The sequence below is a fragment of the Pelodiscus sinensis genome, chromosome 6 (genome assembly GCF_052426305.1).
Source record: "Pelodiscus sinensis isolate ZL-2025 chromosome 6, ASM5242630v1, whole genome shotgun sequence".
Classification (NCBI taxonomy): domain Eukaryota; kingdom Metazoa; phylum Chordata; order Testudines; family Trionychidae; genus Pelodiscus; species Pelodiscus sinensis.
This window is the reverse complement of record NC_143057.1, coordinates 105,249,012-105,272,481: the sequence shown is the minus strand read 5'-3', so window position 1 is coordinate 105,272,481 and position 23,470 is coordinate 105,249,012. Positions and strand designations below refer to the sequence as shown.

Genomic DNA, 23,470 nt, shown 5'->3' with positions numbered 1-23,470 from the left:
ATTAAATGCCAGGATGCTGGACTGCTGAGGTGTTCTTCCCACCACAGGAATGTTGAATGTTATTTTATTATGGTCACTATTCCCAAGCGGTCCTGTAACGGTTATATCCTGGACCTGATCCTGCACTCCACTCAGGACTAAATCGAGAATTGTCTCTCCCCTTGTGGGTTCCTGCACTAGCTGCTCCAAGAAGCAGTCATTTAAGCCATTGAGAAATTTTATCTCCGCTTCTCTTCCTGAGGTGACATGTATCCAGTCAATATGGGGGTAATTAAAATCCCCCATTATTATAGAGTTCTTTATTTTGGCAGCCTCTCTAATCTCCTTCAGCATTTCTATGTCAGTATCGCTGTCATGGTCAGGTGGTCGGTAATATATCCCTACTGCTAATTTCTTATTATTGGAGCATGGAAATTCTATCCATAGCGATTCTATGAAACATGTTGATTCACTTAATATTTTTATTTCATTTGATTTCATAATCTTTCCTTTAGATTGGCAGCGATGCGGAATAGGTTGCCTTGTGACCAAAATGTCACTGAATCACAACAGGGGTGCTATGGTTTTCATGCCTTTGTCTGCTTTTCCCTTTGTCTCCTGGTCATTATTGCTGACCCCAAATGTTCAAAAATCATGAGATTGGTTTTAAAATCCCACAATAATGTGAAATAATAGATTGAGGGTTTTTTTTATTTGCCTTTTGCTTTTTGAGCCTTTAGGGTGCGCTAGGATCATGTTTTGAAGCTTTTTCCATAGCCACAAGGGCTAGAAACTGTTTTTCAGTAAGAATGAAGTCTGAAATCACATATCCACTTGACTCCAGAAGTTGAGGCTTTAAGGAAAACAATAATTATCACAACAGCCATAGCAGATAGCAACACGGCATCAGCTACTCCTCCCTGTGTTTCTCCCAACCCTTGCAACTCTCACAGAACAGCATTAGTTTACAAGTTTCCTTTGGCTGCTGTTCATACATTTTCCTGAGGGAAGAGAGAGTGAGAGGAGGAAAACAGGAAATAAGAGCAGAGTTGAGAGCCAGTGAGCAGCAGAAAGAAGGAGTAAGCCGGGAGAAAGGATAAAGAAATCAGCAAAGTGGAACTAAATGACAAAAAATTGCAGAAGAGAGTCTTAAAGGGGGGAAAACTCAGCTGAAACCCGGTAGGTGTTTGTTTTAGTATGTAATCTTTAATGGTTTTATTTTATTTTTTTTTGTAAGGGACAGGAATTTTAGAATAACGTCCCATACTTTGGAAACTATTAGCATTTTCTTTAGTTCCTCATCGGTTGCAGTTTCTTTATTTCTGTCATCTGTCTCCAAGCTCTCTCTCTCTTTTTTTTTTAAATAATTCCTTCATTATCATGCTCCCATTTTGATGCTTGATGGTCCTTGAGTCAGGATTGAAAAGGAGTGAGCAGGGATTGGTATAAGTAAAGCAATGTTGCTGTTAAAGGTCTCTTCCCATAACCACTGGAGGAGAGGGAGAAGGTAACATGGTTTGAAGGGGAAGATATTGAAAAAGTTGGTGAATTGTTAGCTGTGCCTAATAGCAACATTCCCCTCTACAAATGAATCCTGATCCTACAAACTCTTCCTCCTCAGTTGACCTGACTCATATGAATTGACTTTACAGTATCAGGTCTTAAGAGACAGGAAGAGAGGTCCTTAAAATTGATCAGAGAAGCTGAAAAGAGAGCAAACCTTTTAAAGACTAGTGGAACCTTGGAACCGGAGTCCTTAGATGGTGTAAAATGTCATACCTGTATTGAAACCAATATAGCCACACTGATTTGCACCAGCTAAAGATCTAGTTTGGGGTGTTGAAATGTCCAGAAGAAAAATGTACGTAACTAAAGATAAGGAAAAGAATAGTTGGCAAGGAGTCAGTTAGGCTTATATATATTTCTAATTTTAGTGCAGATGTGAAAAATACATTTGTTCATACCTTCAAATTCCTGTATATTGCACTATGGAATTTTTTTTTTGAAAAACCCACAATTTAGTAAAATAGTTATTTATGGATTTAATGTTTTACTGGTAAAATTTAGCTACATAGGCATCTTTTGGCAGACACAAAATTAAGCCATAAATGTAATTTGAAGAAACAGATTTTCTCTACAAAAAATCTCAAATTAGCAGTAATCTGTAAAGTAAAAGACTATGGAAACAGGGCCTGATCTTCATTTATAGTACAGTAAAGGAATTTACAGGACTCTGGCACTGAGTCTTAAAGTGGGTTTCATTTTACATCCATTAATGACTGCATCATGTTGCTACAGTACAGTGGTTTAAAACAGTTTTATAGTATAAATAAATCAATCTAGTTTATTAAATCTACACATATAGAGCCTGGTTATGCTGAGCCTTACTCCACTACGGGATTGCTTGAGCAGTAAGCACTACTCTGCATGACTGAAGTCACAGAAGCTATCCCAAAATATGATGCTAGCTTTTTAATCTAATCTCACAATGATAAGATTGGATTCCCCAAGTGGTATGAAATATTTGGTTGAACTATCAGAATTTACTATCAGCTCATTATTTCCAAATATGCAATTATTTGGATGACTAAAGTAAATGGCAAGGGCAAAGTATGCAAATTCCAAGTCTGCCTTATTTGATGGGTTCTGCAGAATTAAACAGGCATTCCAGTGAACTCATTACCAATAATTCACGACTTGGGCAGTAGCTCTCAACTAGGGATTAACTGATTAAAGGTAGGGCAAGGTGGGGGCGGGGAGCAGCCCCTGCCTGTAGTGCTCCCCACCAGCGGGGGATTTAGAGCAGGGCGAGCAGGCAGCTGCCCTGGCCCCCGCGCTTGCCGAGGCCCCGCGCATGCGCCTTGGCACCACGGCGCATGCGCTGTGTCAAGGGGGGGCCGCGAAATTTTGCTGCCCGGGGCTCCGCGGCGCTGCCCTGGGCCTCGCGGCGCTCTCGTCCGCCCCTGCTCCCTACCCCCACCCTGCGGGGCTGGAGCAGCCCCCCTGCCCACAGCAGGCTGCTCCAGCCCTCCCTGGTTAACCTTAACTGGTAAGGTTAACTGGCTAAACCGTCACATCCCTAGTCTCCACTGATTTATCATTATGCGGAAAGTGCTACCTTGACTCAATGCCCTCTGCCCAGAGGCCACCCCTCAAAGTAGTGCCAGGAATGGGGAGCAGGAGACCTGACCTCAGATCCTACTGCATGGGGACCCCGACCCTCGGGATGGGGGCACAGCTAGATCCCCACTGCCTGGCTCTCAGACCACACTACTTGTGGGACTCTCAGGATTCCAACCCCAGACCCAGCTGGGACGGCATAGCCTGCTGTACAGGGCCAGGTATCAGTTGTCTGCCCATACTCTGCCAGGACCTTGGATCTTGCATTCCCTCCCATTCTCAAGCTCCCACCCAACATTCTCTCCTGCACCCAGACTCCCATTCCAGAGCCTGGACTCTCCTCACTTGCCCCCACCCTGGTGCCCACATCTTGCACCCAGCTCCATCCCTGAGCCTGCACTCCCAAACCTCACAGAGCAGCACCCCTTCCACAGCCACATTCTATACCAAAGCCCTTGGGGGAATCAAAGGGGAGGGGAGTTGGACCTGATCTGGGCAACAGCAAAAATTCTACAAACCTGCTGTCCTTCTGTGGGTCCAGCAGCAGCCGACAGCACAGAGCCCATGGCCTTTAGCACAGAGCTGAGTTGAAACTGCCACCTCCCTGCAGCTGCTGGCTGCACAGCTGCCCCCTGCTACTCTGGAGTTCTCCAGACCTGCTGCCTCTTGGTGAGGATGGGTTAGATGCAGGAGTCTGTGGCTGGAGGGGCCAGATGAGGGATGGGATTGGGGCCTGCCGGAGTCACTGTGGAGCCTGCAGGCAAGGGGGCTGAATGGAGGCTATTGGTGGGGGCTCCCGGAGCAGACGTTGACCCGCGGGTGAGTGATGGGGCTGGCCGCAGTTCACCCAACTGCTCTTTCACCACTCACCCCCATCTGTGCTTCTTGCCTGCTCCTCTGAGGCTGCAGGAAAGAGTTGGTATGTGCAGACATTTGTAACTGCTGGAGTGCCTGTATATGCTTTGACTGACCACTTACCTGTATGTCTTGTTTCAAGTTCCTTGTTTTGGGATAGCTGCTCTAGGATGGACCAGACAGTAACAGGTGCTGAAGTTAACGTTCTTCCATCTGGGTTAGTTCAGAATCTGGACCATTTGCCCAATACAATGGTTATAAAAGCTGCTTTGCAAACAATGGGTGAAGATCTATGCTCTAGAAAGGGGTAGCCTTGACTGCACATTTTTACACTCTTAAATGCACTGCTGTGAATGTTGCTCCATTGCTCTGCTTATGATTATTTTTATGAAGTAAATGATTGACAATAATTGATATTAATCATGGGGTAGTTTGTTTACTACAGGTATTTGCAGTTTTGTATAAATGAAGATTGAATGTTTACTGCTCTGTGGAAGATACTGGAGTCAAGGCATGACACATAGCTATATATTTTACATACTAAGAATTCTTTTTCTTGCCTATTTCTTAATAAAATGTTAGTTGTTTAAATGTTTGTGTTTTGTTTTTAAAGTGGTTAATAGCCTTCTTTCTAGTAACTGGTTAATGAACTACAATCACACACAAATATGATCAAACATAATATTATATTAGATTGTTATAATGTTGAATAGTGCTGAATGATGCAGCTAGCTCAGGAATATATCTATATCTATAATGACACATAGAAGGGAATAAAATATTGCACCAGCCATTTTTAATATGTAAGTGATAATACAAAATGATTTAGAGCATTTCATCAGTGGACTGATACTGCACCTGAATGGAATGAGGTAGTCCATTTGCATTCATTTTTAGAAAGCAGTTTAAAATTTCATTGTTGACCAAACAGTTTTTTAAAAAATATAAAGCAGTCTAGGCAAATGGCCTGATATTGCAGTTTTTATTTAGTTAAAATTCCAAGTGAATTTAGAATAATAGAACCATAGAGTTAAAAGGAACTGCAGGGGTCATCTAATCTAGTCTCTTGCCCTCATGCAGGATTTGTTGTGTGGATACTATCCAAGACGGATGGCTATCCAGTGCTTTTTGAAAACCCCTAGGCTGTGTCTACACTGGCATGAATTTCCGGAACTGCTTAAAACAGAATACTATTCCGTTTTCAGTTTTTCCGGAAAAGGAGCGTCTACATTGGCAGGCTGCTTTTCCAGAAAAGCGTCTGTGACCAATGTAGACGCGCTTTTCTGGAAAAGAGCCCTGATTGCCATTTTCGCGATCGGGACTTTTTTCCGGAAAAGACTACTGGGCTGTCTACACTGGCCTTTTTCCGGAACAGTGTTCTGGAATAAGGACTTATGCCCGAACAGGAGCAGAATAGTTTTTCCAGAATAGCGGCTGATTTTGTACAGTAGAGCGTCGTTGCTTTTCCGGAAATTCAAGGGGCCAGTGTAGACAGCTCGCAGCTTATTCCGGAAAAGCGGCTGATTTTCCGGAATAAGTGGCCCAGTGTAGACACAGCCCTAGTGAAAAAGATCGCACAACTTCCCCAGTTTGTTCTATTGTCTTACCATTCTTGCAGATAGGAACCTTTACTTAGCTGGTCTAGGACATCAAAGTTAAAAGAACAGAAGTCCAAACAAATGCAAATGGGATCTCTCTGCCCTTCATCCGCATGCTAGTTGAAAGGCATGAAATCTGTAATAGAGAGAGACTCTATCAGATTTTTCAGGGGGTAGCTGAGTTAGTCTGACAGGATAAACTTTAAAATCAACAAAAGATCGGGTAGCACTTTATAGACTAACAAAACGTGTAGATGGTATCATGAACTTTCATGGGCACAGCCCATTTCTTCAGATAACTTCTGTCATCTGAAGAAATGGGCTGTGCCCACGAAAGCTCATGATACCATTTACATGTTTTGTTAGTCTTTAAAGTACTACCAGACTATTTGTTGTTTAAGCTTATCCTGTACAGACTAACTCGGGTACCCCTCTGAAACTTAAGCACATCAGCAGTCTTAGAAACTTAAAATTAAACATGCACTTAAGTTCTGTTCTAGATAGGAGCTAACACACTCACCATAATTTATAGGATCAAGCTCACTTATGACAACCACAAACACACAGACATACACTGCAATTAGAAAGTAAAAATGATCTTGGTCTTTATCTGTAAAGACCAAGGGGTCAATCGGTTAGTTCTTACGAGTTAACCTTACAATAAACAAATCACTGAAGCACAACTAAGTTGGGACCCAAATATGGGTCGTCATTACATTTCAAAAGGATCTCCACGTGTCTCCCCAGGTGGCTCTGCTCCCCATTCCTCCTCCCCCATTTTTTAATTGCCTTAGGTCACCAACTCTTCCTGAATTGTTAAAATGGGTCCCTATCTGGAAAAGGTTGACAACCGCTGGCTTAAAGTTAAGCATGTACTTAAATGCCATGCTTAATCACTTCTAGGATATCATAGAATCATGCCCATAAGTAGCAACAATTAGTTTGCTTCACCAACAGCAATCAGAATAATTAATTTAGACTAAACCCTACAAATCACTATATGACAAGACTCTCACTGGGTTTAATTTTCTGCAAATAGATTCCAGAATGAACAGGGAGTAACACGTCTGAAATAAACAGTTACCTTGGCATGAAAGTGTTGCAAATGCAAACAGTCTCAACACCACTGACTTTAAATATTTTTCCACTAAATAAGGAGAGAAAGATCTTCCTTTCTGTACTTCTTTGGTATAATTGAAATAAAATCCATTAAATAGACTGTTGTCTGAGGTTTAATTACTTTGAAAGAATTCTGCTATTTATGTATTGTACTTACACGGCAGAGACCATCCATTAGTTTATGAGAAAAGGCTCAATTCTGTAATCTGTATTTGTGCAAAACTCATATGAATAATTTTCCATTGATCTCTTAAATTAGACCACCTGGAAAAAAATTTCTAAGCTTTTGCAGTGCAAAGAAACTAACTTGCAATAGCCAGCTCTTGCAGTAGTCCTTTGGATATAAGTATGGAGATTAGTTTGCCCAAACAGTACAAAAATACACTTTGTGACAAATTAATATATCCATGAATGGTAACATTTTCAACAAATAAAAAATGTGGATATTCCCATTCCTTTGACCCACTTAATTGCCCATCTCATATAAGTACATTCTGTGTTCATTTAAGTATAAATTAAGTATAAATGAAGTCAGTGCTTGTAGCATGAAAAGATAATTGTTCACATTTGGGAGGGTCCACTGAATATGTTGGTACTTGTAAGAATATTTTACAGTGGGTAAGGGAGTGGTTATTCTTGCTTCCCTGATTTAGTGTGGCAAGTTAAACCAAAATTGCTTCTGTCTACCTGTTCTGAAAGTGAAAGATTGTGTAGTTCTGTTCAAAGAGAGTGCAGGGTAACCTGAAAATCCTAGTCCACATTTTCTCTCAATAAAACAAGTTTGAATGTCTAGGGTTGTGTTGCCTCAAATAAGCATGCACTAGCTCCTGTATTTATCTACTGAAAGTTTACTGTAATTTATTATTTTGTAAAGTAGTCCACATGGGGTTTCACATAGCAATTTTCATATTCTGTTCTACCTGGGAAGTCAGCTGGACAAAGCTATAGTTATCAGTTACTTGAGTCTTGGGCATACACAAGAGCAGTGGATTTATGTTGCACACATCCAGACAGACATCTTATTAGCATTCTTAAATCTTATATATCAGAGATGTGTGTGTTCATATTCTTTAGATAGTTTTCCATGGTGGTTGCTACAGTCAGAAATGTACACATTATGGTTAAAACAAAAATTTTACTTGTAACTCCTTATCCGGGAAAAAAATTGGCTGTTATGTTTGCCTTTATGGGAATTAGATGAACAGCAGCATCAAATCAAAATAGCAACTGTTCAATTCCTGCTATTACATGCTGCACTCAAGGGCAGGAGTTCTATGGTTCAATTTTGCCCTGTCAGTAACATGAGTTTGGAATGCAATAGTTGATTCATGCTTTGGATTTCTTCTCTCTGATCAAGGTTTCTTCTTTTTAAATCTAATCCCAACACAAATATACCATAGTTAGCACTTAGAAGTTTTAGTTAGTGAGGAGATTTTGTCCTGATTTTTTTGGTATGTATGGAATGTCAGATGATGATCTAAAACTTAAAACTATGTCATATCATTGACACATAAAAGAGATGGCAACATCAACACCACGATTATCACAGGAACATGAGCATCAGCTAATATTTCACGCTTTATACAATTTTGAAGAAAGCAGAATGCAAATGGGAAGATGCTCTTGACTGAGTGGAAAAGAAGAACTTCCCCAGAGGAGATTTGATTTTGCAAGTTTCCAAGAGCTCATTAAAGCAATTTGGAGTCCTCAATTACAGCTGGCTTAAATCAGGTCCATTGAACATGGGGTTCTATTCATACCTGTCTAGTGATACTAAGGTGGAATAACTGTTTCCTGTGGGAAAATATGTTCTACAGTGACAGTGTAAGGTGTTGCGATTGAGATTGAGATGGGAATTGACAGTGCATTCTCTCATAAAATAAGACTGTCAGAGATTAGGATCCAACCCTGCAAGTCAAAGCAGAATTCCAACTGCTTGTAATGGGAGTTCCAGAGTGTAAAGAAGGTGTACAGCTCAGTCTGTAATGGTTGAGACAAAGCTGTGGGTAATTCCTGGAAAGGCATTTATATCACATTAAAGCAAAGTGTGAAAACAAAATGTTTTAATTTAATTTCAAGTAAGTGCTCTGGGTTTGAAACAGAGCTCCCTGATGTTCATGGGAATCTTTCCACTGACTTCAATGAGCTTTGGCTCAAAACTTGGGTATGGCAGATTTTGTTCTTGGGCTATGTCTACACTGTGGCCTTATTGCAGAAATGATTATGCAAATGAAGCTCGGCGTGGAATATCACTGCGCATCATTTGCATAATTAATAAGCAGCTGTTTTTGCACAAGAGGCTTGTGCACAAAAGAGAGCTGTTTAGATGGCTCCTTTTTGCACAAAACCCCCCTTTTGCGCAAGAGCAGTTCTTCCTCATTTTTTCAGGAAGAATGGCTCTTGTGCAAGAGGCAGTTTTTGGGCAAGAAGGAGCCGTCTACACAGTTCTTTTTTGTGCACAAGCCTCTTGTGCAAAAATGGCAGCTCATGCAAATGAAGCACAGCAATATTCTACACCGAGCTTCATTTGCATAAGATTTTCCACAAGAAGACTACAGTGTAGACGTAGCCTTGGAGTCGCATGGTATTTTGCAGCTTTGGTGTTCTCTCCTTTCTGAGGGGGAATCTCTCATTCACTTACATACTAGCATATATCTGGGAGATAAGGCGTATGGAGCTGCGGGCAAATATGTGTGTTTATTGATAAACTTATATAAGATTTATTCCTTAAAAGGAAAACCCTTAGCATATTAAAAATAATTTGTGTTAAGTTAGTTTAACGTAATCTTTGATGGAATGTGTAGCTTTTTCCATATAGTATAACCAGATCCAAAAGACAACTCTAATTTCTTTGTCCTGTTTTTCTTTGTTCATGTTTCCTATATTTAAGTGGTATCAGGCACAGTTTTCTAGCATGAAGTTCAAACTAAAAGAAAGTTTGTTCTTTCATAATTTGTCCTTTCAGGAGAAGGTGGATCACTGATGGATCATTTTGTGCCTCAGACCATACTCTTCTACATGGTGTTGTGCTTCAGGGTACACCAAGGTCAAGGTAGAGATCTGAATATGTACTTTTTATTTTGTAATGAATATATAAAAAAACAACTTTCTCTGTAGAAATTTGGGCTGGCTCATTTCCAGCTCTGTTGTTATGTATCCTATCATGTACTAATAAATCTCTCTCTCTCTTCATTACAGAGGAAGTGAGAGGGTCAAAAGCATCACAGTTCACTTTATAAAATTGCTTTTTGTTAAATCAATAATTCACACTGATATGAAATCAGAGACCTTTACCCATCTACTGCTACTCTGTCTCAGCCAATTTCACTGGATTATTCATCTCCAGTTCACTGCAATCCAGTGCAAAGAGTTCACTATTAAGTAACAGTGAACCATTATCAGCAATGCTACTCCATGGATATCCTCTGTATCCATCCATTGTTTCATCTTGTACTTACATTATGAGCTCTCCGTGGGCACAGACCATCAATCTGTTCTGTGTTTGTTCAGGACATAGCACCATGGAGTTTCTATTTTCTTTAGTAACGCAAATAAGAATAAAATAGTCTAAATGGAATAGGCAGACACAGGGTGGAAGAAAGGGCTAGACCGTTAGTGTGAACAAACATGATGTCTCCCAATGGCATGGTAGTTTCGCATTTGTATTTTTAAATTTATTGTTTGCTTTTACCCCGAACAAAGGAAAGCCAACATCTGTGTGTCCCACAGTCAGAGACTCCGAGGGGAAATGTGGCTGGGCCCAGATGTCATCAATGAGAACAGAATAGGGATTGGTCTAGCTGCCAGGCGGCACCAGACTTTCCATATGAGGAGGAAATCTTGGCTCATTTTTGACCATCCTTGTCTTCATGAAGCTGTCCTTTTAAGTTCATTTTGAAACCAGGGTAAAGGACGCTTTTTGAACTTCAGCTATGGGAATTTTTTTCCACTTGTTGTGATTATTGCTCACTCATATATGTCTGCTGGACTTCAAGAGCATAACTTGCTGGACTTGTCACAATAAACAGATATGCCATATGTGGGAACAAGTAGAAAGTCTCAAGCAGACATTGTGCTTTGCCTGTAAATAGTGAAAGTTAAATCAGCCCGTAACCATTTTAATGAAACTTGAACTGTGTTAAGGTGTATACATGCCATTTTAAACAACAGGAGCCCAGCTTCTCTCCTCTTCTCTCCTTTCCTCTGACAGATTGTTAATAGCAATAGCATGTTTTACTTAAGGGTTAAGCTTTGAAAATATCAATCACTGCAGGAACTATAAAGATCAGCACTGTAAACTTGGTGCTTCAAGTCTGGGACCAAAAACTTATTTAGGTCCCTAAGTGGGCAGATTTCAGAGCTGCTGAGTCTCTGTAGATGTGCTGAAAAATCTGATTGCTTATTCAGGTGCCTAAATTACGTGCTCAGTGTTGGGCTCCCAAGCCTAAATACTTTGACCATAGTTTTACTAATAACTAGCTAAATATCTGGCATAAGCAAGTGTTTTATACCTTAAAAACATCAGAGCACAAAAATGTCCTAGTTGGAAAGTACTGAGCTAATGATATCCTAAACATGTCAGCCAAAATCTGCATATTGTGGATCTAGCTGAAGGCATGATGCCACGACATCAGTTGTAAGAAAACTGATGTTTTATTTGTATTTTATTTGTTTATATTTTAAATAATAAACATATGCAATGGGACACCCACCGGGCCCTGCACTATGTTATCATCTAATGACACTGCTTACTGCAGAATACATTTTGGTGCTCAGCCTCTACCTAGCTGTGTATCCTGGCATGTCTTCTTATTAATTCTCTTGTGGGCCCTTTCCATCAACACCGTTCAGTTTGTTTCATTGACTGTCAGCATCCAGGGTTTCTAATCTGTGCCATGCAGCTGTCCAAACAAGCTTATTTGAGGCTTTCATATGTGTTGTACATCACCTCTGGTTAATCTCACAAAACTGTGTGGAGCTTTAGCATGATTCTGATCTTGCAAAACCTTGCTTTCCTGCTGGAAGTCTCTTATTCTTATCTTTCCCATACTTGCCATTGAGGGATGCTAGGGGTCCAGCTCTATCCAGCAGCCTTAATGTGATAGTCCTGATATCCTGTAGATCTTCAGGGATTGGGCTCATTCCATCTGGGGAAACACCTTGCTCCCCCTTATTGGAGAAGAAACTCATGTGAGTTCCACAGAACGTTTCTTCCCCATAGCCTCCCTTCCATGGTTTTTAATCCAAGAAGAGACAGTCTGACCTATAGTAAACATTTTCACAGATCCAGTTGACTTTTCCTTACAGGTACATCTGCCTCTTTTCCTGGAGGGTTCTTCCACTTCTTATGCTTATTAAAAGGAGACCCTGGGATGGCTGATCCCCACTGGAAGGAAACCAGAAACCAGCCTTCTTTCTGTACATATACAGAGATCTATGCCCAGGCACAGTGTATAGTACTCACTGGAAGGGAGTGATGAAGACAGATGGCTATGGTGGCTAGACAATGAGAAGCCAAGGTTAGACAGCGGGATACACAAGCACGAGTAGATCTTTTAATGTATGGTGATTTCCAGTCAATTTCAGCATAAGTATGGATTGTTTTAACCAACTACCATCTTTGCATTGCCACCATGGCTGTGCCCAGCACCATGTTCCTGCTGTGCTAGTGAAGTGCACCCACATGGTGCCTTTCACATGCCAGTGATCTCTCAAGCACTAGTCATTGATTATAAGAGATACCTTGACTGTGCTGAGAAGGCAGGGAGATACAGTGTCATGCCTTCATGTCATGTCTTCATCAGACTCATTGTCATCAGTCTCTAAAATCTCAAGATCATACAGTTAATTTTATAGCTCATTTCATTGGCTCAGTTATTTGGTTCCCTGCCATATGATCCTTGGCAGTGAAGCAAACATCATGCTAAGTTTCACTTCCAGTAAGACCTAAAAATTGCTGTTCATTTTCTCCATTTTGTTAATGAAGTTCGTTCCCAGGCTTTAGATTAGATAATTCTTGTGGCCATTTTTCTCACACTTGAGCTGTTCCAAAATCACTGAGAAGGTTTGGGCTGATACATTGCCAAGGGTATGTTGTGATCATGGCTAATGCAAACTGTTTTACTGATTGCTGCAAGTCTATGACAATCTCTCTTTCACTAGAGGGGACATTGCATACTTTCGTATTGCATAAACCAATTTTCTTCTAACACATCTGTTTTTAATTTGTGTGCACATGTAAATATTTTCTTCCAAAACCTTTTCGATACTAGCAACCATTCCTGATACTCTGACTGTCCAGAGAAACTCTGAATGCTCCTTGAAATACTTGCATTTTGAAAGAAGGCCTGCAAAAGGCACCACCAACCTACCACTTAGTAGTCCCTGGGCTCAGCAAGTCCTATTCCAGCAGTTTTCATGTTGCTCACCCTTAAAGAGCCCTTTAAAAAAGCAACAACAAAAACCCAAAGAGTTTTTAGCAGAGCTAATAATAGATAGGAACATTTGCTAGAAGATGAGATTGATTCTAAATGATTAGCTTTGCAGTATAGAAAACCTCTGTCCATTTATTTAATCTCACTACAGGTTGGGTCCTATAATTCACCAGAATTGTAATAAAAATCCTAACTGAATCTGATTCCTAATATCTCATCGTTGGACTTTCCCTTCTGTAATGTGTTGCCTGGAATCATCATCAGTGGTTCTGGCTTTCAGCCTTGAATTTCTCGTAGCTAAAGTAATGGTCTCCGTGCAGCCCTGCACAGACGTTATTGCAAAACTATGGACTAAGGCTGTTGTGTGCGTGGGTGTCTTACTCTATACTAGATACCACATTTCAGATTTATAAGCAAAGCTAAATGGGCTGTGCCTAAAACTGCTTCATATTTAACAGCTTACTTAACCTGTCCTGCTCTGTAGCTGGAATGAAATTGCTTGAGAGAACCCTTCAATTTAGTGTGTAACCCTAAGCAACTATTACCACAAGTAGAGAGTTGAATGTTGAGACAATTGGTCTTCAGCTCTTCTGAACCAAACCCAAATCTAACCATAGGCTAGGCCTCGCATAGTGATTGTTTAAAAATATCCACCAAATCTCAACATCCATGTGGTATCAGAGCATTAAAATCCCAACACAATACTTACCAAGTCCTTCCAGTCCTGTAAGCCTCCTTTTAACTGGTGTCCTTAGTGTAATGATGCTGTGGGTTACTCTCATCGTATGAGCGGTACTGAATGTTCTTTTACTTAGTGTGATGTGTTTGGTCTAGTCTTATAAAACTGTGATAATCTAAATAGTCTTTGACTGACTGAAAACAAAAACTGACTGACTACAGCAAAATGCAGGACAATGTAGCACTTTAAAGACTAACAAGATGGTTTATTAGATGACTGACTACATGCATCTGACGAAGTGGGTCTTTGCCCACGAAAGCTTATGCTCCTACACTTCAGTTAGTCTATAAGGTGCCACAGGACTCCTCGTCGCTTTTGCAGATTCAGACTAACACGGCTACCCCTCTGATACTTGAAAACAAATTTGTTCTTCTGCATTGCCTCCTGGATGTGCATAAGGCAAAGCATACTGAATTCTAGCAATTAATCGCTCTAGCGTTCTCTGCCCCGGCAGTGCCAAAGTGCAAACAGACCATATTCTTTAACAGAGTCTAGTCAATATCAACATGTGTGATCCTTAAATTAAAGCAAACAGTTTGAGCATGAGATGCCAGAATGACAACAAAAACTAAGTTTTTAAATTTCAGCATCGTGGCATTTTTGCCATCCTCCATCCCTGCCCCAGCAACCCCCTACTCCCCCCCGCAAAAAAAACAAAAAAACAAAAACCAAATGTCTGCTTGTTGGCCAGACAGTGCCTTGCTTGACCAAAGACTTCAGTGGCAAGGGACCATTTTTAAAAGGGAAGGTGCTGAACCTCTTTGCTCCTGTCCACTTCCACTCCCAGCTGAGGACAAAGCAAAGCACCAGCATATGGTGCCAGCTTTTGGGACCCAGTTGTTGGGTTCTCAACTGCCACCCCATGCACTGGGGGGCTATACTGGCTCTAACTGGGACCCCAGCACATGGGGCTGGCAGCAGAGCCCCTGGTGTGCGGGACGGGAGCCAAGAACCCATCTGGAAGTGCCAACACTCAAAAACCGGTGTATGAGGCAGTAGCAGGGACCCCAGACATGAGGCTGGGAGACTGTAGGTGCTGCAGCACCTCCTGCATCCCTAGATCCTGCACCTAAGACAGTCTTGGGTCTTCCTGAGATATTTTGGGGGAGACATTCTAACAAAGTGTAACTCAAAGGGTGGTGTATAGCTTCCGGCAAGCTTAGTGCCAGGACTGACCACAAACCTGTCCTTTGCTATACACCAAATACAATAAATCTGCATTATGGATTAAGGGACCGAAGAATTTATTTTGCATATTACAGCACCTAAATCCCAGATAAACATCAATTTTTACATCACCCTTCCTGCCATGGAAATACAGTACAAGTGTGAGTCTCAGTAGCACATAGGTTGGTTCATCTTTCTTGCGATTTATGATAATGGGGACAAAGTTACACCATAATTAAATGCTTTTGAAAATCCTAGTGCTACCACCCTATTATCACCTTTTTCTTTTAAGGGAAGTGAAGGTTACATGATTTTGTGGGCACAGCAAGTCAGTGTCCAAGCTGGGAGCAGAATTCAGTAGGTCCTGAAATCCAGTTATCCACTCTCAGGATTGTGATGAAAATGTTGCATCAGTCATTTCTCTAGTGACACCAATATCATATGTCATGGGGCAAACTAATTTGATGGATTTAAACAGGGATGAGTATTGATATTTTAAAAATATTTATGTTTTTCAGAATCTCAGGAATTTCTACCTACATTCCTCAATGTTTCCAAGAATTTGCCTCTTCAGCGTTTGTTGGTGGAATGGGATGTTAGTGACTTAGCTCACAAATTGGAACTAGAAATGGTTTTTGACATTCAAGTTAGTCGAAGTGAAGAAATGAATGTTGTCTGGACAGTAAGAATCTTTTAAGAAACAAAATTATTTTAAATATCGTCATGTATCCATACAAGCAAAAATCAAACATTTGGATGTGTAAAGCCATGGTTTCATAAGACGTGTCTACATATTTTACTAAGTCCTTGCTCAAATCAACAGTTGCCTATGGAAACAGAACATGTTAAGATGTATCACTGAGATCAAAGTCCATTACTAAGGTTTCCCTCGAGTGCATGAGGATGCCTTCAAGACTCCTCCATACTACTCAACCTCATGTTAGGGATCCCTTTTTAGAGTCTATCCTCCTGGCTGAAGACAAGACAAAACAATTTCTGTCAAAGTTTCTCATAGCTTCTCTCAAGAATCATGAGTCTAGAATGGGGAAACAAGGTTTGGTGCTCTGTAAGTGAGCACACTTCCACTAAGCCATTAAGCCTGACTATTGGCTTGTGAATTCTGTTCCTGTTTTCTTCTGCTTGCCTACTCTAGCTGGCTATTGCCCTTCTTGTTTTCCAGGCTGAGGAAGGAGCAAGCATGGGCCTTAGCAGTGATGCCATTGCTGCCTCGAGGCATCTGATGATTGGATCAATGCATTGGATTTAGGCCCATTTTGGGGAGGAAAAAAATGTTTAATGCCGTGAGGGTAAATAGCTGGTGCTTGGAAGCAGAAATGACAGCCCATTAGTGTAACAATAAAACTAACGAATGCTTCAGTGTAAAATAAATGGCCATTTGTAGCCACCCTTACTTAAAGAATAATAGGCTCATTGCAGTTATTTAGATTTATTTACCATTTAGGACCCAATTCAAATTGCCACTAAATGTAATAGGGAGATCATTATGTATTATCACTTCCTGAACAAATTGAAGTGATGGCTTATAAAAAAACATGATGCTTGATTTGCCTTCCACTGAAAAGTCTTGTAATCCAAAGTCAGTAGACTGAACTAATAGTTATGACTAATTTCCAACACACAGGGTGAAAGCTTAACATACAAAGTCCATTTGGTCAACACTTGTGTGTCACTACCAGCAGGATATGTTCTTACTACTATTTTATTGTAAAGAAGAAAGTACCATAAGTAATACAATGGATGAGTAATGTAATTCATGCTATTATTATTTTACTAGTGATATAAATGACAAGAGGTTCTGTGGCACCTTAGAGATTAACCAAAATATATATTCTATATTATGATTCTCTAAGGTACCACACTCGATGTTTTTAAAGTTACAGACTAACACGGCTACCCCTCTGAGATGTAGTGATTTAGTTCATATTATAGTTACTATTTAGAACAAAGACTAAAGAATTCCTGAATAATTAAACACTAATATTAAGTCATAAAATGCCAGCAAAATCAACAATATCAGTCTCAGGAGCAAAACCATTAAAGGAAGCCCAGGTGTTATCTTATAAACAGAGATAGTGATATTGAGTTCCAGTACTACTAATCTGAGCTATCAGTGGAAGAATGCTGATTTACAGCATCTGAGGACTGGACCTAGTTTCTTGTTTTAAAAAGGTTGGAAGTTTTTTGAGCTGTACATTTGTGGTAGGCAATTACATTATAATACGTACGTGTGTGTATGCGACTTTGAGCCATACTCCTGCACTGCAGCTATGCAGAACTGTAGCACACTAGGGAAAATGCACACCCCCCCCTTAAGAAAACAGAGAACATCAGAATGGCCATACTGGGACAGACCAAAGGTCCATCCAATCCAGTACCCTGTCTGCCAACAGTGGCCAATGCCAGGTGCTGACATCCATCTCCACCTTCTGACAAACAGAGGCTAGGGACACCATTCCTTACCTATCCTGGCTAATGGACTTAACCTCCATGAATTTATCTAGCTCTTTTTTAAACCCTGTTATACTCCTAGCCTTTATAGCCTCCTCAGGCAAGGAGGTCCACAGGTTGACTGTGCGTTGTTTGAAGAAGAACTTCCTTTTATTTGTTTTAAACCTGCTGCCCATTAATTTCATTTGGTGGGCAGGCAACCATGCAGGCAGAGCAATGTTTGCCTGCATGGTTACTCTAGTCCTTGAATTGGGTCTAATCAAAGTAACACGGGGCTATTCCCCATGCCCAGTGTAGACTAGCAAAGATTTCCCCATGTGGTCTCTGTGCGTGTGTAAGGGGTGTATAAGGAATGAGACTACAAGGAATCTTTCACTAGGCAGGAACCAGCCTCTGATGGGCCCTTCATTAATTTTGCTAGTATGTTACTGTTCCCTTTTGCACAGAATCAAAACTACTTACTTTCTATATAAATGATTCCCTAATCATAGACCTCTTTGCTATCATCAATGTCTTTTTCATTGCGTATTATAGGCAGTCACTATTCTCTTGGCTTCCATAGATAGATACACATCCTTGTAACAATAGTATATTTTAAAATTATTTTTTGCAGATTACAAATAATTTAAATTATTTCCTACAATTCCTTTCGTTACCCATCACATTGTAAGACTTTCAGTTCTCAGAGTCTGAGGACTACAGTCAAATATAAAATTGTTTCTCCACCAATATATATATGTACATTAGCAGTATAGAGTGAGATAGACAGAAGCCCCCAGATATTCAGAAAACTATCAAGCTATGCCTTCAATGATGGGGGCAATTTAGGGTAACTTCAAGCACAATCAACCTACTGGTCATCTGAAAATGAAATTACTATTTTGGAATAGAGAACCACTGCATGATTCTGATTTTATGTGGACGTAGCTTCACGATTTCAGTGGAATTGCACTGGAAGAGTGGGAATAATGTGATTGCAAATCAAGCCTGCAATCTCGCTAATCGTATGTTTAAATGAGGCCCATAGTTAGACACAAACTTTTCTGAAAATCTGAGATGCAGGATTATAACTGGGATTTTCAAGGAACTATAGGGGACCTGCACACCTCATGTTACCTGGGGCTTTTAGAACCCAAAGCAGTAGTAACTTACCTTTTCTTTTAAGGTGGTATCAGGAATAAATTAATAGGAAGACAGTGCTTCCATTCGATAAGTGATTGATACAAGCAAACATGCTCTTATTTAAAACTGTTTATTAGATAGGAAGCATTGCACGTGCATACACATACACAATCGGAGATGGTTTGGAGTGATTCCTGGCTGGGCTTTCTGAGACCATTTTGCTAACCAGCTGAGTTTAGCTGTCAGCTCCTTGCCTGAAGAAAAGCTCCCTCCGATCACTCTGAAGTATTTACTTTTACCTAATTTTTTTATAGCTAACTTTAACAAAGCACATACCTTATAGTGACTCCTGGTAGGTTAGCACCATACACCCTTTGGTCACCAATTTTTTAAGTTTTAATAGTTTTAAAACATTTTAAATATTTTAGCTATAACAATGTGTCTGGGAACCTAAAACCAAGACATATGCTTAATAATTTGTTGTGCCTTTTTAAATTCTGATCAACAAACTGCAAGCAGACAGCTATCTGATCTTGCCTCACAAGTCTTAAGATTATTCCTAGCTATGGGATGTTTGGTTTTCATCCGGTAGTGGCTGAACATACAAAATGGCTGACTGGTGTTCTGGAGTACATGCCGGAATGTGAATTCCAACAGCAACTCCTACTGAGCCTATCTTATGTTGTAAAAGCGACACCTAATTCCACACTAAGCATTCCACATATCTTTGTTCACTGTACTCCACCTTAATAGCATGTTTCTCTTTTGTGTGTGTGTATGTTTTAGGAGTATTATAACACAACTCTCAGTAAATTGAATAAAACTCTGCACTGGAGTTGGGATTCAGAATTGCCTTTGGAATGCATGTCCCACTCTGTAAGAATCAGGAGTATGGTGAATGATGAACGATTCTATAAAGTCTGGAGTCGTTGGAGTCACTGGGAAACGGTGTTGGGTAAGCTAAGCAAGACTTTAGACTATTTCCTTGAAGATTTAATGCTGTGGTTTAATGGGCTAGAGTAAAGTCAGTAAAATAGGGGGATTCATGTCAGCAGAGGTTATGCAACATCAGTGGGCCATTTTAGAATGTACTGCTAATACAGGAGAACCTCGTTTATCCAGTTTAATTGGGACCAATGTCACCAATCTGGGCTAGATTGAACAGTCAACAATCTGGATAAATTGAAGAATGGGAAAATGTGATGTTGCAATGCCATCTGGTGGCCACCTTGAAAATCTAGGTTGTTCCCCGCATGCACAGGGCTGGTTAAGTGAAGGTTCTGTACTTGTCTGTACTGTTTCATAGATCCATAGAAACGTTGGACTGGTGAGATCAGCACCTCCTCTGCCTTCCAGCTTCTCCCCCCACAGTACTGTGCCGGGGCAGGGTTAAGTATACCTAAAACATCCCTGTAAAGCTGGGCTTCTCAACTTTTGAAGGCCCAGGGGCCACAATGATACTCATAGCACATGCCGAGGGCCGCCACTTAATTGGTTGCATATGCATACAAATATATATGCAAATAGCTTTTCACACTGACAGGCATGAATACAAAGACTGAGGCAAGACTACACAACACGCAAGTCCCATTTAAGTCAGTTCTGCTGATATTAATAAAATGCAATATTTACCCGATTTCCACAGCACTTTCAATGAGCATTGACAGTCCAGGAATTTAACTAGTAAAATGCATATCAATAGAAGACCATTTATATTGACTACTTTTTTTATTTTCGCTCCCACCTGCAGGCCGCTTGTTGAGCCCCGCATAAACCCAAACTGCACCGCGGGCCGCAAACAAATGGGCCACATGTTGAGTAGTCCTGTAAAGCGTTTGTCCAACCTGTTCTTAAAATCTCCAGTAGCAGGATTCCACAGCCTCCCTAGGTAACATGTTCCAGAACTTAACAATAGTTTTGGTGTCTCAATCAACATCAAATGTAAAGCCAGTTTTCACAGTGAATGGCCAAGCCCTCCAGGCAGTGGACAAGTTCTCCTACCTTGTGCAGTTCACATCAACAATGAAACCGGAATTACCAAAGCAAGTGTGGCTTTTGGCAGACTACATACAAATGGGAATCCAGAGGCATTAGTCTATAAACATAACCAGGGCTTGACAAACTGCGGTGAGAGCTACTCGCTAGCTCTGCACCATGCATGTGCCAGACCGGTGCTGCGCATGAGCACAGCACCGGCGAATGGGGCGCACGGAGCGACTGGCTGAAATCTACTTGCCACAGGTGAGTAGAAACAGTGGTTTGTCGAGCCCTGAACATAACTGAGGTCTACAAAGCCATCATGCTCCCAACTCTGATGCCTCCTGCAAAACGTGGATGGTGTATAAATGCACAACTGTGAAGTTCCATCACTTTCAAACAGGTGAGGATAAGATGGCAAGACAAGGTTCCAGATAGTGAGATTCTCCTATAGACAGCTACTCCAAGTCTACTTACTCTGTTGATGGAATCACAGATGAGATGGGCAGGCCACCAGAATGTCAGATGAACAACTGCCAGAGATCCTTTAAGGTGAACTAAAGAAAAGAAAGTGCTTTCAGAGAGGACAGGAGAAATGTTTCAGAGACTTCCTGAAGTTAATCTTTGAGCCATTTCAACATTGACTCAGTTTTGAGAAGATCTCACTCATGATCATTCTGTCCAGTGAAGTGTCTTCCATTCTCTGTGAGCAGATAGCTACTGAGGCAGACCAGAAACACTAACTCTCACAACAGCATTATGTCCTCTAAGTAACCCATAGTAGCTTCTCTTGCTCAGTTCACCACAGAGGCTATGTCTACACTGGCCCCTTTTCCGGAAGGGGCATGTTAATTTCAGCTATCGTAATAGGGAAATCCGCGGGGGATTTAAATATCCCCCTCGGCATTTAAATAAAAATGTCCGCCGCTTTTTTCCGGCTTTTAGAAAAGCTGGAAAAGAGCGTCTACACTGGCCCCAATCCTCCGGAAAAAGCGCCCTACTTTTTCAAAGTAGGAATAAGATCCTCCGGAAAAGGGCGGAAAAAAGCCGGAAAAAAGCGGCGGACATTTTTCTTTAAATGCCGCGGGGGATATTTAAATCCCCCGCGGATTTCCCTATTACGATAGCTGAAATTAACATGCCCCTTCCGGAAAAGGGGCCAGTGTAGACGTAGAGAGTTCAAAGCTCAAATTACTCTAATCAACCACTCCTGTGTTCTCAGAAACCAAATGAATCAGTGATGTCATAGCAATCTTTAAACTCAAAGGACAAACTATAACATCCTTATAAAAGTTTTCCCTGATATCTTCCTTGTTGCAATCTAGAACGATTACTTCTTGTCCTTCCTTCTTTGGGTATGGAGAAAAATTGATCACTGTCTTCTTTGACAGATTTGAAACCAGATATCAGGTTTCCCCTCAGCCTTCCCTTCACTGGAATAAACATGTTGGCTGCGTCTACACTGGCCCCTTTTCCGAAAGGGGCATGCTAATTTTAAACTTCAGAATAGGGAAATCCGCGGGGGATTTAAATATCCCCTGCGGGTTTTAAATAAAGATGTCCGCCGCTTTTTTCCAGCTTGTAGAAAAGCCGGAAAAGATCCGGCTTTTCTAAAAGCTGGAAAAAAGCGGCGGACATCTTTATTTAAATCCCGCGGGGGATATTTAAATCCCCCGCGGATTTCCCTATTCTGAAGTTTAAAATTAGCATGCCCCTTTCGGAAAAGGGGCCAGTGTAGACGCAGCCGTTTAGTTTTTTCAATTTTTCCTCAGTTCTCTAGTAAGTTTCAATACAGACTTATCATCTTAAATAGTTTCTCACGGACTTGTGTCTGGCAGTCATAATTAATACCACAGATTTACCTGGCATTGCTTGGGTCCTTAGCTCAGTTTTTGTTTTTTGGAAAGTAAATTAAAAATGCCTGTGCTTCAGTGAAATTGTTGCTCTGGTGTGGGGCTGGGTACGAGGGGTTCAGTATGCAGGCTGCCTCTGAAAAGAGAGGACTACTCCAGCCCTCTCTCACCACAGCATCTTGGAGCCAAGTGAGAAGCACCTCTTTATGGTTGCTGCTGCTCCAGCAGGCACAGCCAGGAGAGGAGTGTATGTCTCCCAGCTGGGGTAAGTCCAGGTTTATCTACCCCTTGTAATCCTCAGCCAGAGTGAGGAATGTACACTTTATCCTCATTCAGTGAAGAAAGGGAACAGCCAGCTATGTCCCTATATGAATCCTGGGGGGTGTTTAGCCCTCCCTAAAGGACTCTTGAAGGATCAGAGGCTTGGGACTAAAGCAATCCTAGCTATAGGGATTCACCCCCATCCAGCACCTTTCATCTGCTTGGTGATTGTGTCTCTTCTGTATGTTTTTATGAGAAGCAATCCCATTATAGACACATCCCATTTTCCTGGCACAATAAAACTGTTATCCTGCTTTAAGTTATGATAAGAGGAAGCTGCATACCAAATTTGATAATCCAGCTCTTACCCTTTAAGAGGAGTTTGTGAAGAAATGGACAAAGTCTCTCAAATCTATAGTAGATTAAGGAGAAAAGACACTAATAGTAAGCCAACTAGTTACATCACTTTTGAGTGAACTTCTGTGAAGTGTATTAATAGAACCCAGGAAAAATTGGCTACATAAAAGGAAGTGATTATACTCTTTCAGAATGCCTGTTTTCACTGGAACAGCATAGTTTTTGGTGAATTAAGATGGTATTTTAAAAAGTGTTTTGGAAGGATGACTAAACAATTTAGTTAAGGAACTGCTGTCTGCACTGGTTAAGATTCACATAAGTCCTGCTTAGATTTAGAGAATAGAAATGTTACCAAATGTATCAGGAGAAGCACCGAGCCCTTACCTTGCATCTTATCAGATAAAAAGCCCATCAAAACTC

At 40.9% G+C, this 23,470-nt stretch overlaps 1 protein-coding gene across 2 annotated transcripts in view; it reads left to right on the top strand.

Annotated features, from left to right (window-relative positions):
* The first annotated feature begins 835 nt into the window (after positions 1-835).
* OSMR (oncostatin M receptor) overlaps positions 836-23,470 on the top strand; it is a 55,630-nt gene continuing 32,995 nt past the window's right edge. Inside the window, exons 1-4 of one of the 2 annotated variants that reach the window (XM_006139478.5) lie at positions 836-1,158; positions 9,637-9,723; positions 15,530-15,693; positions 19,389-19,557. In XM_006139478.5, coding sequence (XP_006139540.3) covers positions 9,654-9,723; positions 15,530-15,693; positions 19,389-19,557 — 403 coding nt within the window. In that variant the 5' untranslated portion in view covers positions 836-1,158; positions 9,637-9,653. Of the gene's footprint in view, positions 1,159-9,636; positions 9,724-15,529; positions 15,694-19,388; positions 19,558-23,470 lie in introns of those variants that run through there. The other variant, XM_075932515.2, reaches the window with a different exon arrangement.